Below are 12,570 nucleotides of genomic sequence, written 5' to 3'. Positions count from 1 at the left end.
GGCATATCTGTAACTACAGGCCAGTATACGGATATATTCATGATTATTCAGGTAAAATCAGATTAAATGCATCGCTCGTACTGATTTCTAAATGCCTTTCCAGGAGAAACTGTAACACATAAGTTTTCTCATATTCCCGCTTGTACGACTAATATAAGTGGCTTCACTGTCTTGAATGACTTGTATTTTTTCTGCTACAAATCTAAGTTGGTTTTTAATTGTTATTTTTTGTGTGTTCCTATTTTTGTGTTTGTGTGGCAAACTCTTATTTTTTTAAAAATGTTGACAGAATTGGCTGTGTTCATCTTTGTCCTTGGTTATCAGTGGGGTCTGCATGTTTAACCTCTGGCTAAACAGATAAAACATTCAGTAAACATCCATGCAAAAAGTACAAATGTACAATTAATACAATGGTCTATAAAGTGATACTTTTGGGTAGTTTAATGTATAATAACATGCATTTTAGGACGACAGTAAGTCAAATATTAATTGGTAAAGTAGTTATACTATTAATTAGTATAACCCTTTATTATAATTAATACAATGGTCTAAAAATGACAGATTATAAATAATAAATAAATAAAGTTTATCTACCTGTCTAATAGGCTTACAGTATAAAGTGGAGTTGGTTAGTATTAATGTCATTTGTGGATCAAAATACAAGAGCTTACAGTATTAGACACAACTTTTGTCAGAAACGGCTTCAAAATTTGACTGCAAACAAAGAACTTTGTCTTCTCTTCAAAGCTTTACAAATACAATCTGCATCACCATCCAACAAGGAGAACTCGTCAGACATAAAGATTTAAAAGTGAAGCCTTTAAATGATCAGGAAATGAGCAATAAAGCATTAATGAGTCCTCAATCTCCCCTAAATCACAAAGTCTTTTTTCTCCATGGAGATCATGGAACCTGTTGTTTTCTGAGCACACAGATCTTTGACTTTTGGACTGCTCCACATACAGTATGTGTCTACACTGTAGATGTTTTAAATGACACAATATGTTTGATTTTATAACAAGAAATGTTTGCTTTGCTGAACACACTATAGCTGTTGGGGTCACAGCAAGACTGACAGGGAAACTCCTAGCTATTACGCAGGCGGGCAGCCCTGGAACATGTGCGCCCCTCTGATAACACAATCTACATGTTAAAGATAAATGTCTTGCAGGACGAGTGCGGGACAAATACAGAAGTAGAGAAGCTGGATGAGCATGTCCGGCAGCTGTTTACCCCACCCACTAGCCTAAAAGTTGCAGGAAGGAGTGCCAGCCTGCGTAGGCTACAAAAGGGAGAAAAACACTGTTTGTCCACGCCTACAAATTTGAGTAAATTTGGTCTTTTAAATGCCTCTCTAATGACTGGCATAAAGTGCTGAGTAGCAGACCGCAGTTGCATGAGAATATAGCTCACCGGAGTTGGACACCAGAAGGCTTGAAGTTAGAAGGACACAATGGACACAGATCCCAGCATCTCCACTGATGAGCCCAGGGTGAAGAGAAGCTTTGACCAAATGTGAGTCCATTTGATTAATGGTAATATCAATGCCATACATAGATATAATATAAAGCACTAATGCTTTTAATATCATTTCAATTGAGTTGTAATCTGATATTTACAAAGCTAACACATGAATTTTTTAATTTTTGTAAAACAAAAATACTTAGAGAAAAGGTATTTGTTGTACTTTCTTTTGTATTTTCTGTGTCTCTTTGGTTACATCAGCGGGTCAGGCGAATTTCCTGTATATATTTCTACATTATTAACATGTCTTAGGCTATTACAATTGAACATAACCAAAGTTTACCAAACAAATCACAAATGCTTCCTGACCCTCCTCACCTTCTATCCTTGCACCCCAAATATTTTAATCAGCAGGAACAGTCGCTGCTGTTGTACAGTAAGCGCTCCTGCATCATAAACACTTGCTCCCTGCCAGCTTTTGTGTGCAGGGTTGATCTCATGAGAAAGATCCTCAATGGCTCAGCAGCAACACACTTACAAAACAAGAGCTCGCAGGTAAATTATTTACAGCAACCCTATATGTCTGAACTGTCAGGGAGGGTTGAGACTGGAGGTGCTGCAGATAGGCCCCTCTCTCTGTCAGGGTGTCACTGATAAAGAGGAGCATCTGGGAACAAGTGACACCGGAAACCATGTACAGTTGCAGCGGTCAACACAGCAGTTCATCATGGATGCTTTTATTTGTAATTCGCAGTCATTTGAAACAGTGGTGGAGATAGTTGAGGGTAATCTCTACCCTCCACCCAGCTCCATCAACGCTGTAGGAGCAGGAAATACAGCCAAGGAGCTAAAACTGTAAGAAGGAAACCTAATAATGTCACAGAAAAGCAACAAATCTTGACTTTAAAACAACAATATAATGGTCTCTTCACCGTACATGACATCTTCCACTCAGGCCCACATAGACACAACCTCTGACCATCAGGAGAATCCCACACAGACATAGATGTGCATAACACCTCTTAGGTCTTGCGCTCTAACATGTTTTCGTGGTCATGTGACTGCAGAATTCAGCTGTGTTGTGTTTGATCGCAGGGTGTTCGTCAACAGAAATCTGACAATGGAAAACATCAAGTGCTATGGATTTGACATGGACTACACGATTGCAAGTATGTAACTGAAAAACCTTTTGTGTGTGTGAAATGTTACGTCACCACGAGGATGTGACAAATCTGTACTTGTAGTTTCAGGATCTTTTCTTGAACTGGCCGTTTCTTGTGTATGTTTGCAGTGTATAAGTCTCCTGACTACGAGAGTCTAGGCTTTGAGCTGATAAGGGACAGAATGGTGTCTGTTGGATACCCTCATGAGCTTCTACGCTACAGATACGACCCCAGCTTCCCAACACGGTTAGTTTTAAGGATCAATTGAACCCTTGAAATTTGGCATCTTGTTTTCAAGGGGAACAATTAAATCAAAGCAACATATTTTATTTATTTTTTAAAGTCTGTTATTTGGTTTATTTAAGGGCAGGTAGTGTGCACATTACAATGGCAGCACTCTGTGTTTTTATTATTTCTGACATTTCATAGATCAAACAATTCCTCCCAAAAATAATCAGCAGATCAGTTGATCATTAGAGAAATCGTTATCTGCAGCACTGAAATAAACATACTGTAGTTGCCTCCTACTGTCACTTCCTGTCATGTCTTGATAATCTTGTTCATACATCCTTATTTCCCCCTCAGCGGTTTAGTGATCGACACCACATACGGGAACCTCCTGAAGGTGGATTCAAATGGGAATATTTTAGTCTGCAGTCATGGCTTCTGCTTCCTTAAAGGGTAAAATCTAAATCTTTACAGAATACAGTTCAGAAGTGTTGTTGAGTTATGGACATATTCACCTGTGAACTCAGGTGCGGTCAGACGGAGACCGATGCACACATGAAGATAACAATACAAATGTTTTATCAATAAAAGCCAACATAAAAAGTTATAAGAAATAAATAAAAGAAAGTTGAGATATTTATTCCAAAGACCTGCAGATTGTTTGAATTGGAAACTATATGATGTGTGTGTGAGCATCAGGCTGCCCACCTCTTGCTTCATAAAAATAGACGACTAGAGTAGCAATATTTAAAAAAATTAAACTATATATATATATCACAATGACTTATGATGCTGACGCAAACAACACATATATGTCTAAATAATAACACTTTCAGAGGCCATTTTGCCTGCATATAGTGACTTTGAGTGCACTTTGTTCCTAATACTTCTATACTTTATACTTTAACTTAAGTAAATTCTTGAATTTGTTATGCTGAGACCAGATTATTGACAAAGGGAAACACAAACAGCTAATAATGATCGCAGCATGACGGTCAGCTGAGATTTCATATGTTTTCTGGTTACAAACCACAGCAGCAGTTAGACATGAGTGCATTTAATTTGTTCAGTTTGTTTTTATCACAAGATTCTTATTACAACCCAGAAACAAAGAACCATGCACATTTGTTTGCAGCTTTGTGTTCTTTTAGTCAGTTCGCTTGTGTTTCTGCATTTGTGATATTGACCCGTGTTATGTTTATGTTCCACAGAGAAAACATTCACAACTACTACCCCAACAAGTTCATTCAAAGAGACGACACCGAGCGTTTCTACATCCTCAACACTCTCTTCAATCTTTCAGGTATAAGATGCTTCTGTAGAAATGTTGAATTTCACATTGATATAAATCATTTGTGTATAATTCTGTATTTTTTGCAGCCACAAACTCTTGAGAAATACAAATAAATAAAATGTATAATTGTCTGCAATTAAAACTAATTTACAAAAGGAAGTATATATGTTTATGTATAACATTGTGGGTCATGGTCCGGTGGTACGGCTTCCAAAAAGAACACCGGAAGGTTGTGAGTTCAATACCAGGGCTGCCACCATTGTGCCCCTGAGCAAGGCACATAACCTGAGTTGCTCCAGGGAGACTGTCCCTGTAGTTAGTTCACTGTAAATTACTCTGGATTAAAGCATCTGCTAAATGACAAATGTAAATGTGACATCAGCAACTTAAAGGTGTTAACTAACCGACCTGTGTTTCCCTACACCCTGCAGAGACTTATATGTACACCTGCCTTGTGGACTTCTTCACCAGATGCAACAGATACACAAAGTGAGTAATATTACCCTCATATGTGTCTCTCACCACTTCTCAACCCTCAACTATTATAAATAAATGATCTGTCCAACTTCTCCGCTGTTACATTTCTTCCAGCCTCATGAAAGGTTTCCAGCACGGCGACTTGTTGATGTCCTACAGAAGCATGTTCCAGGATGTTCGAGACGCGATGGACTTCATTCACGATACGGTGAATTAAATGAACGAATCTCTTATAAAGGATGTAGAATTGTGTGCCATTGTTATCATAACACTTTGTCTCTGTTGTACTGTATCCATTTGCTGTATAGGGAATCCTGAAGGGACATACTATCAAGAATTTGGATAAATATGTTCTCAAAGATGTGAGTAAACTGACAGGAAGATGCACCATTTAATTACCAAAGAAAGTTGAAATATTCAATAAATTAATGTGTTTTTACAGCCAAATGTCCCTGTTCTCTTGACCCGGCTTAAAGTGGCAGCCAAGGTCTTCCTCGCTACCAACAGTGACTACAGCTACACTGAGGTGAGCCTCTAAGTGCACGACTAAACACTCAAATTATATGAAAATAAGGTGGAGAGATTTAAAATATTTTTCTCCTTCCTCATCAAGGCCATTATGAAATACCTGCTTGACAATAGTGCTAAGGTAAAAAAACATTTTAACTTTGTTTTGAATATTTAGAAATGATCCATTTGATTGATTCATGTGAATTTAACATTACTGTTCCTTTCTAGCTTGGAAGTCAGAAAATGTCCTGGCGCTCCTTCTTCGACCTCATCGTGGTGGACACCAAAAAGCCTCTGTTCTTTGCAGAGGGGACAGTGCTGAGACAAGTGGACACGGTATGATGACGTCTGTCACACTGATGGTTTACATGGTAACCGCAGCAGGTTTCAGTAATGAGTTGTATTTTGGGACACAGGACACAGGGAAGCTTCGGATTGGGACGTACACAGGAGACCTCCAACATGGAACTGTTTACTCCGGAGGTGAGATTTCTATTTATTCATTATTTTGGGGTTTTTTCAGAAATTGTCACATAAAATGTTACTGAATTAATAAATAAGAACAGAACAAGGATTTTTACTATAATCAAGCCAAGTGTAAAAGGATTCCTCTCTTTGTTTTGAGAGTTCAAACTGTGAACATTTTTGGTAAATCACACACTGAGTGGAAAAGAAGAATATTTACTACTACAGTTTTTTGCACTTTGGATATGTAGTTTTCCAGAAAGAAAATCAATGACATTCTTTATCGTGCAGCAACTGGGATTTGACTCCCACAGGCTTATTTTTTTTGGGTTTGGTTGTAATTTGGTGAAGATTTAAGACTGTTATTCAAGATTGTGGATCAGGAAATATAATTAGACAGAGAAACAAATGTTCAGTCCTCACAAGGACGGATACATAAATGTGTCGGTATAAGGAAGGCCGTAATAATTATAATTTTGTAATCAACTGAATACTCAATTGTGAAATTTTAAACACTACAGAGTACTTTTTACAAAGTACTATTTAAAAACCACTGAATTTGTATAGAATTTAAATGTTTTTCATTGAAAAGCATCTTCATCTATGTGGTTTGAATTCCACTTTTTTGAAAACAAAAAAAGTAAAGCCTTATATTAATGTTAGCTCTAAATTTTTCCAGTCTCACTATATTTTATGTGCTTAGTTATTTTTTTCTGTTTATATATTATTTATATATATATATATATATATATATATATATATATATATATATATATATATATATATATATATATATATATATATATCTATATATATTTTCTTTGATATACTTTTGCTGCATTTAATTGATTGGTGGTGCGGATTTCTTTTCAATTGAGTTCTTCCTCTGACAAGCACGTTGTAACATCGTTTTAAACAGTGCTACACAGAGAACGTTTATTATTTAATATATTATTTAAAGTGAGGACATTCCAAAATCTTCACACATTCAGATATCAAATTTGAGTGTCTGAGGTTAAAGATTTTTAACCAATGAAATGTCATCTGATTTTAAATCCAGATTTAGTTTGACACTTTCATTTTATATCTGAATTTGTAAACCCTTAAAAGGAAACACTTGTTTTTTACAAAGTACAAATTGAAAGGACCTTCTGATAATGTCAAAGAGTGAAGATGTTTTTTAAAGTACAATATGTCTAACATACCACATAAATTCAGTGGTGGTTCTTTGCTTCCATATGTAAGTGTGTTTTTCTGTGTGCTTTGATTTGGATGCATTGTTATAATTGAATCCCTCTACCGTGTTATCTTATGTAATATTTTAAATAAATGTTTTTAGGCTCTTCGGACATCATCTGTGATCTGCTGGAGGTCAAAGGTAAAGACATCCTCTACGTTGGCGACCACATCTTTGGCGACATCCTTAAATCTAAGAAGCGTCAGGGCTGGAAGACTTTTCTGGTCGTACCGGAGCTCAACAAAGAGCTGCAAGTGTGGGACCAGAAGAAAAGTAAGAACAACTAGACAATGTTGGAGTTGTTGTCGTTTCATTGTGATCATTTCAAAGCCTTGAAGATTGTCTTGGTTTTTGCAGATCAGTTTGAGGAGCTGAAACATCTCGACATCCTTCTATCTGAACTTTACAAGTGAGTTTATGTCCATCTGTAGTTAAGTGTACATCACTTAGTGACAGGATCTGTTGGGAATGAACCCAGATCTTCCGCGTGGTAGGCAGACTCTCTACCACTGTGCTACTCAGGGGTGATAGGCTCAGATGCAGAGACAGACACAGGCTTGGAGTGGGTCAGAAAAGGAGTCTTTACTTTTAGAGGAAACAGGTGGCAGGACAAAACTCAAAATACCTCCAGACAACTAACAGGTAAAGTCTGGGCAAAAACAGGATCAACAGAGGATATCTGAAAAGCAGGCAGCAAAAGGATCTCAAGAGCTAAAGAGTAAAAAGGCAGTTAACTAAGGAACTCGAGACAAGGGCTCAAAAACGGACACTTCAAGAGACGGATCAAAACTCACAAACTTAGCCTCCGGCAACAAATCAAGACTAAGCAATGAACAGAAGAAAACAGGCAGCTTATAAAGGCTAGCAAACAAGGAACAGGTGCAAACAATGAAACAATAAAGACAAGCACATGACACACAGAAATGAACGGTGGCGACCCCACATGGTCAAAAGAGGAACTGCAGTCCAAAAACCCTGACAGGGCCCCCCTCCCTATGAACGTCTCCTGACGTTCCCACACCGGCGATCAGGGTGGCTCTGGTGGAAGGCCTCGATGAGGCCCGGATCGAGAACATGCCGAGACGGGACTTGTGGCGACAGGGCGTAGGCGAGAGACGTGAAAGGTGGGATTGATCCGCATGGACCGGGGAAGTTGGAGACGGTAAGCAACTGGGTTGATCCTCCTCAAGATCTTGAAGGGCCCCACGAACCGTGGCCCCAGCTTGCGGGACTCCACCCGTAGAGGAAGATCCCGTGTTGACAGATAGACCCTCTGCCCCGGATGTAGCGGTGGTGTAGGTCTGCGGCGGCGGTTGGCATGGCGCTGGTACTGGCGTGCGGACCGCTGCAGGGTAGACCGGGCCTTGCGCCAGACCCGCCTGCACCGTCGGACAAAGCTCTGGGCCGAGGGAACACCCACATCAGTCTCTTGGTCAGGGAAGAGTGGAGGTTGAAAACCAAACTGGCACTCGAAGGGACTGAGACCAGTAGCAGAAGAACACAAGGTATTATGAGCATATTCAGCCCAGATCACAAACCTGCTCCATGATGATGGATTGGAGGAGGCGAGGCATCGGAGGGTGGTTTCCAGGTCCTGATTTAGCCTCTCAGTCTGACCATTGGACTCAGGATGGAACCCTGAGGAGAGACTGACCGTAGCCCCAATCAACTTGCAGAAGGCCCTCCAAAACTGCGCGGTAAACTGGGGCTGGGAGAGCACAGCCCCCACTGCCACATCCGAAGCGTCCACCTCAACCATGAAGGGGAGGGAGGGGTCGGGTAAGGTGAGGATGGGGGCGGAGGAAAATCTCACCTTCAGATCCTGGAAGGCCCGCTCTGCCACTGGAGACCACTTAAAGGGGCCAGATTTCTTCTTGGTGAGATCGGTCATGGGGGCGGCGACAGCACTGAAGTTCCTGATAAACTTCCTATAAAAATTGGCAAAGCCAATGAACCGTTGTACCTCCTTGACCGAAGAGGGTTGGGGCCAATCCCGGATAACTTGAGTCTTCTTGGGGTCCATGATGAGACTCCCTTTGGACAGGATGAAGCCCAAAAAGGACACCTCGGAGACATGGAATTCACACTTTTCAGGTTTGACAAAGAGGTGGCTTTCCAACAGGCGCTGGAGGACGACTCTGACATGATGGACATGTTCATGGAGGGACTTGGAGAAAATCAAAATGTCATCCAAATAAACAAAGACAAAACAGTTCAACGTCTCTCTCAATACCTCGTTGATGAGTGCCTGGAACACTGCCGGGGCGTTGGTTAAGCCAAATGGCATCACTAAGTACTCGTAGTGGCCCGTTGGTGTGTTGAACGCCGTCTTCCACTCGTCACCCTCCCTGACCCGGACCAAGTGGTAGGCGTTACAGAGGTCCAATTTGGTGAAGACGGTTGCCCCTTGGAGGAGTTCAAAAGCGGTGGTCATTAAAGGCAAGGGGTAACGGTTCCTCACCGTGACCGTGAGAGGAAATATGAGTCACAGTACCTTGTCTCAAGGGTCTACCATCCAAGGCGGTCACTGAGAGTGGATGGTCCAGCCTGGAGATGGGCAGGTGAAGGGCCCTGGCAAGGGTGAGATCCAAGAAATTCCCTGCAGCGCCAGAGTCAATGAGGGCCTGAAGAGGATGATGTTGGTTCTCCCAGGAGATGGTGACCGGGAGCTGCAGGCACGAAGTCGAGGCTGAGGGAGTAAGAGTCGCACCAGTCACAGTTCTCCCTCTCCTGGACGGGGCTGGGCTTTTCCCGCAAGCTTCGGGACATGAGGAACGAAAGTGGTTAGGACCTCCACAATAGAGGCAGCGTCTCTCCCTCATCCTCCGGTTCCGTTCTGCCTGGGACAGGCGAGTACCGCCAAGCTGCATCGACTCCTCAGGACAAGGTGGGTTACTCTGAGGTCCCCGAGGCCACTGAAGCGGAACGGAGGTTGAAGCTGTGACTCCGGAACTGGGGCGACTGTCCATTTGTCATTCACGACGCCTCTCCCACAGACGGTTATCGAGACGGATAGTCTGGTCAATTAGGGATCTTTAGCTGCCAGCTCATCCTTGATTCCGCCACAGAGGCCATGCCGGAACGCTGTCATCAGGGCCCCCTCATTCCACCCACTCACAGGAGCCAGGATTCGGAAGAGCACAGCCACACTAGAGCCGCCTTGACGCAGCTGGAACAGTCTGTTACCAGCGTCTTTACCTCCTACTGGATGGTCGAAAACCCGGCGCATCTCATCGGTAAAGGCTCTGTAGTCATTACAGGAAGGGCCCTGCTGTTCCCAGACGGCTGTAGCCCATGACCGGGCCTTTCCAGTCAGGAGAGTGATGATGTAGGCGATACGAGAGCGCTCTGAAGGGAAGTAGGAAGGTTGAAGCTCAAAGGTGAGAGAGCATTGGGCTAGGAAAGCCCGGCAGTCCTTGTGGTTACCCTCATACCTCTCGGGAGCAGGGAGCCGTGGTTCAGACGGAAGCGGACCGCGGGCACCCGTGGAGCTGGACTGCTGAACTGCTGGCGTCAGTGGAGCAGATGGGGGTGATGGTAGACCCTGTGTCCTTGCGTCCGGCAGACGAGCAAGTAGATCCACAAGGGACTGTTGGAGGTTCTGCAGAACCCCTTGCTGGTGAGTGAAGGTCAAGAGAGAGACAAGAGAGCCTCGTGACGAAGCACTGTAGCATCATGGCTTAGAACTGCAGCGTAGAGTTGTTCCTCGGATCAAAACTCACAAACTTAGCCTCCGGCAACAAATCAAGACTCAGCAATGAACAGAAGAAAACAGGCAGCTTATAAAGGCTAGCAAACAAGGAACATTGAAGATTGTCTTGGTTTTTGCAGATCAGTTTGAGGAGCTGAAACATCTCGACATCTTTCTATCTGAACTTTACAAGTGAGTTTATGTCCATCTGTAGTTAAGTGTACATCACTTAGTGACAGGATCTGTTGGGAATGGAACCCAGATCTCCCGCGTGGTAGGCAGACTCTCTACCACTGTGCTGCTCAGGGGTGATAGGCTCAGATGCAGAGACAGACACAGGCTCGGAGTGGGTTAGAAAAGGAGTCTTTACTTTTAGAGCAACAGGTGGCAGGACAAAACTCAAAATACCTCCAGACAACTAACAGGTAAAGTCTGGGCAAAAACAGGATCAACAGAGGATATCTGAAAAGCAGGCAGCAAAAGGATCTCAAGAGCTAAAGAGTAAAAAGGCAGTTAACTAAGGAACTCGAGACAAGGGCTCAAAAACGGACACTTCAAGAGACGGCTCAAAACTCACAAACTTAGCCTCCGGCAACAAATCAAGACTCAGCAATGAACAGAAGAAAACAGGCAGCTTATAAAGGCTAGCAAACAAGGAACAGGTGCAAACAATGAAACAATAAAGACAAGCACATGACACACAGAAATGAACGGTGGCGACCCCACATGGTCAAAAGAGGAACTGCAGTCCAAAAACCCTGACACATATATGATGACATGGCTGTTAATTGTTTTCTGTGTTGGTTGTCTGAAGGAACCTGGACAGCGGCAGTCAAGACTGTCCTGACATCAGTGCCATTCAGACCAGAATGAAGGTGAGCTCTTCGTATCAAAACACCATTTATTTTTAAATAATGGGATGTTTGCTGCACCAGAATAACAATTTCCAAAAAGTTCTTGATTTCTGCGATTATAAGCAATTGTGTGTTAGATGTTTTATTACACTCTGTCCAGGTATTTCTGCTGATTTGTTGTTTGCGTTCGCAGGTGCTGACCTACAGAATGGACATGTCCTACGGCCAGATGGGCAGCCTCCTGCGCAGCGGCTCTAGACAGACGCTGTTCGCCAGCCAGCTGATGCGTTATGCAGATCTTTACTCTTCTTCCTGCGTCAACCTGCTGCACTACCCCTTTAATTACCTCTTCATGGCTCCCCCAGTCCTGGTGAGTCCTCACACATACTTACACCTGCACAGAAAAGAAAATGAAATAAATAAATAATAATAAACCTTTTGCTTTACAACAAAAAAATACAAATGCAACACAAGAGAAAATAAACAATAAGATTAGACAATAAAAAGACAGTATGCTAAAAATATACAAGTGAAATAAAAGAATACAAAGACCATTAAGAATAATACAGAAAAGGTTTTCAGCTGTATTCACAGAGCATTTCTTATCGTCTTAGCTCTTGGTAGGGTATTCCATCATTTTGGAGCACAGTTAATAACAAGCTACGCTGCCTATTCTCTTGTGCATATAATTATGTGTATTTAAAAGTCCAGCATTTGCAGATCTGGGAGCTTGTGAAGGATTATGAAACGACAAAGAGTCTGCAATGTAAAGCTTGAAAAACAAGTGAAATAACCTTAAAATGTATCCAAAAAGATACTGGGAGCCAATGATGTGAAGCTTAAACTGAAATGGTATGCTATCTCTTTGTTGTTTTGTCTAAAGGTCTGGCAGCACAGAATAAGTAAAACATTTCAATCAACTGTTTCATAATACCAGTACAAAGAGCATTGCAATAATCTAATCTATTTGAATTAATAGCATGAATAACTTGTTTCTTAAGTGGTAAAAAGCTGTTTAGGTCATCTTCTTTATGTGTGAAGTAAAATCTGAGTTCTTTCATCGTCACCCATGAACTCTTTCAGATGCCGCATGAATCAGTGTATCAACACTCGGCTGACTTTGTTTCATCAAAGCTCACCGTCGCCAACACTTTTGCGAAGATGAACATAAACTAAGGTAATTGTCA

The 12,570-nt window shown here is 41.9% G+C and overlaps 1 protein-coding gene across 2 annotated transcripts in view; it reads left to right on the top strand.

Annotated features, from left to right (window-relative positions):
* The first annotated feature begins 1,186 nt into the window (after nucleotides 1-1,186).
* The window catches only part of LOC115016961 (cytosolic purine 5'-nucleotidase-like), an 11,696-nt gene continuing 312 nt past the window's right edge, over nucleotides 1,187-12,570 (top strand). Inside the window, exons 1-17 of one of the 2 annotated variants that reach the window (XM_029445108.1) lie at nucleotides 1,188-1,515; nucleotides 2,560-2,633; nucleotides 2,756-2,873; nucleotides 3,213-3,308; nucleotides 4,067-4,158; nucleotides 4,581-4,638; nucleotides 4,741-4,834; nucleotides 4,935-4,988; nucleotides 5,069-5,152; nucleotides 5,240-5,275; nucleotides 5,365-5,472; nucleotides 5,553-5,619; nucleotides 6,941-7,111; nucleotides 7,196-7,247; nucleotides 11,344-11,404; nucleotides 11,577-11,753; nucleotides 12,467-12,560. In XM_029445108.1, the coding sequence (XP_029300968.1) occupies nucleotides 1,454-1,515; nucleotides 2,560-2,633; nucleotides 2,756-2,873; nucleotides 3,213-3,308; nucleotides 4,067-4,158; nucleotides 4,581-4,638; nucleotides 4,741-4,834; nucleotides 4,935-4,988; nucleotides 5,069-5,152; nucleotides 5,240-5,275; nucleotides 5,365-5,472; nucleotides 5,553-5,619; nucleotides 6,941-7,111; nucleotides 7,196-7,247; nucleotides 11,344-11,404; nucleotides 11,577-11,753; nucleotides 12,467-12,559 (1,497 nt within the window). In that variant the 5' untranslated portion in view covers nucleotides 1,188-1,453 and the 3' untranslated portion in view covers nucleotide 12,560. Of the gene's footprint in view, nucleotides 1,516-2,559; nucleotides 2,634-2,755; nucleotides 2,874-3,212; nucleotides 3,309-4,066; nucleotides 4,159-4,580; nucleotides 4,639-4,740; nucleotides 4,835-4,934; nucleotides 4,989-5,068; nucleotides 5,153-5,239; nucleotides 5,276-5,364; nucleotides 5,473-5,552; nucleotides 5,620-6,940; nucleotides 7,112-7,195; nucleotides 7,248-11,343; nucleotides 11,405-11,576; nucleotides 11,754-12,466; nucleotides 12,561-12,570 lie in introns of those variants that run through there. The other variant, XM_029445109.1, reaches the window with a different exon arrangement.

The sequence above is a fragment of the Cottoperca gobio genome, chromosome 12 (assembly GCF_900634415.1).
Source record: "Cottoperca gobio chromosome 12, fCotGob3.1, whole genome shotgun sequence".
Lineage (NCBI taxonomy): Eukaryota > Metazoa > Chordata > Actinopteri > Perciformes > Bovichtidae > Cottoperca > Cottoperca gobio.
Note: the sequence above shows the minus strand (reverse complement) of the source record. Positions and strands in the feature narration are given on the sequence as shown.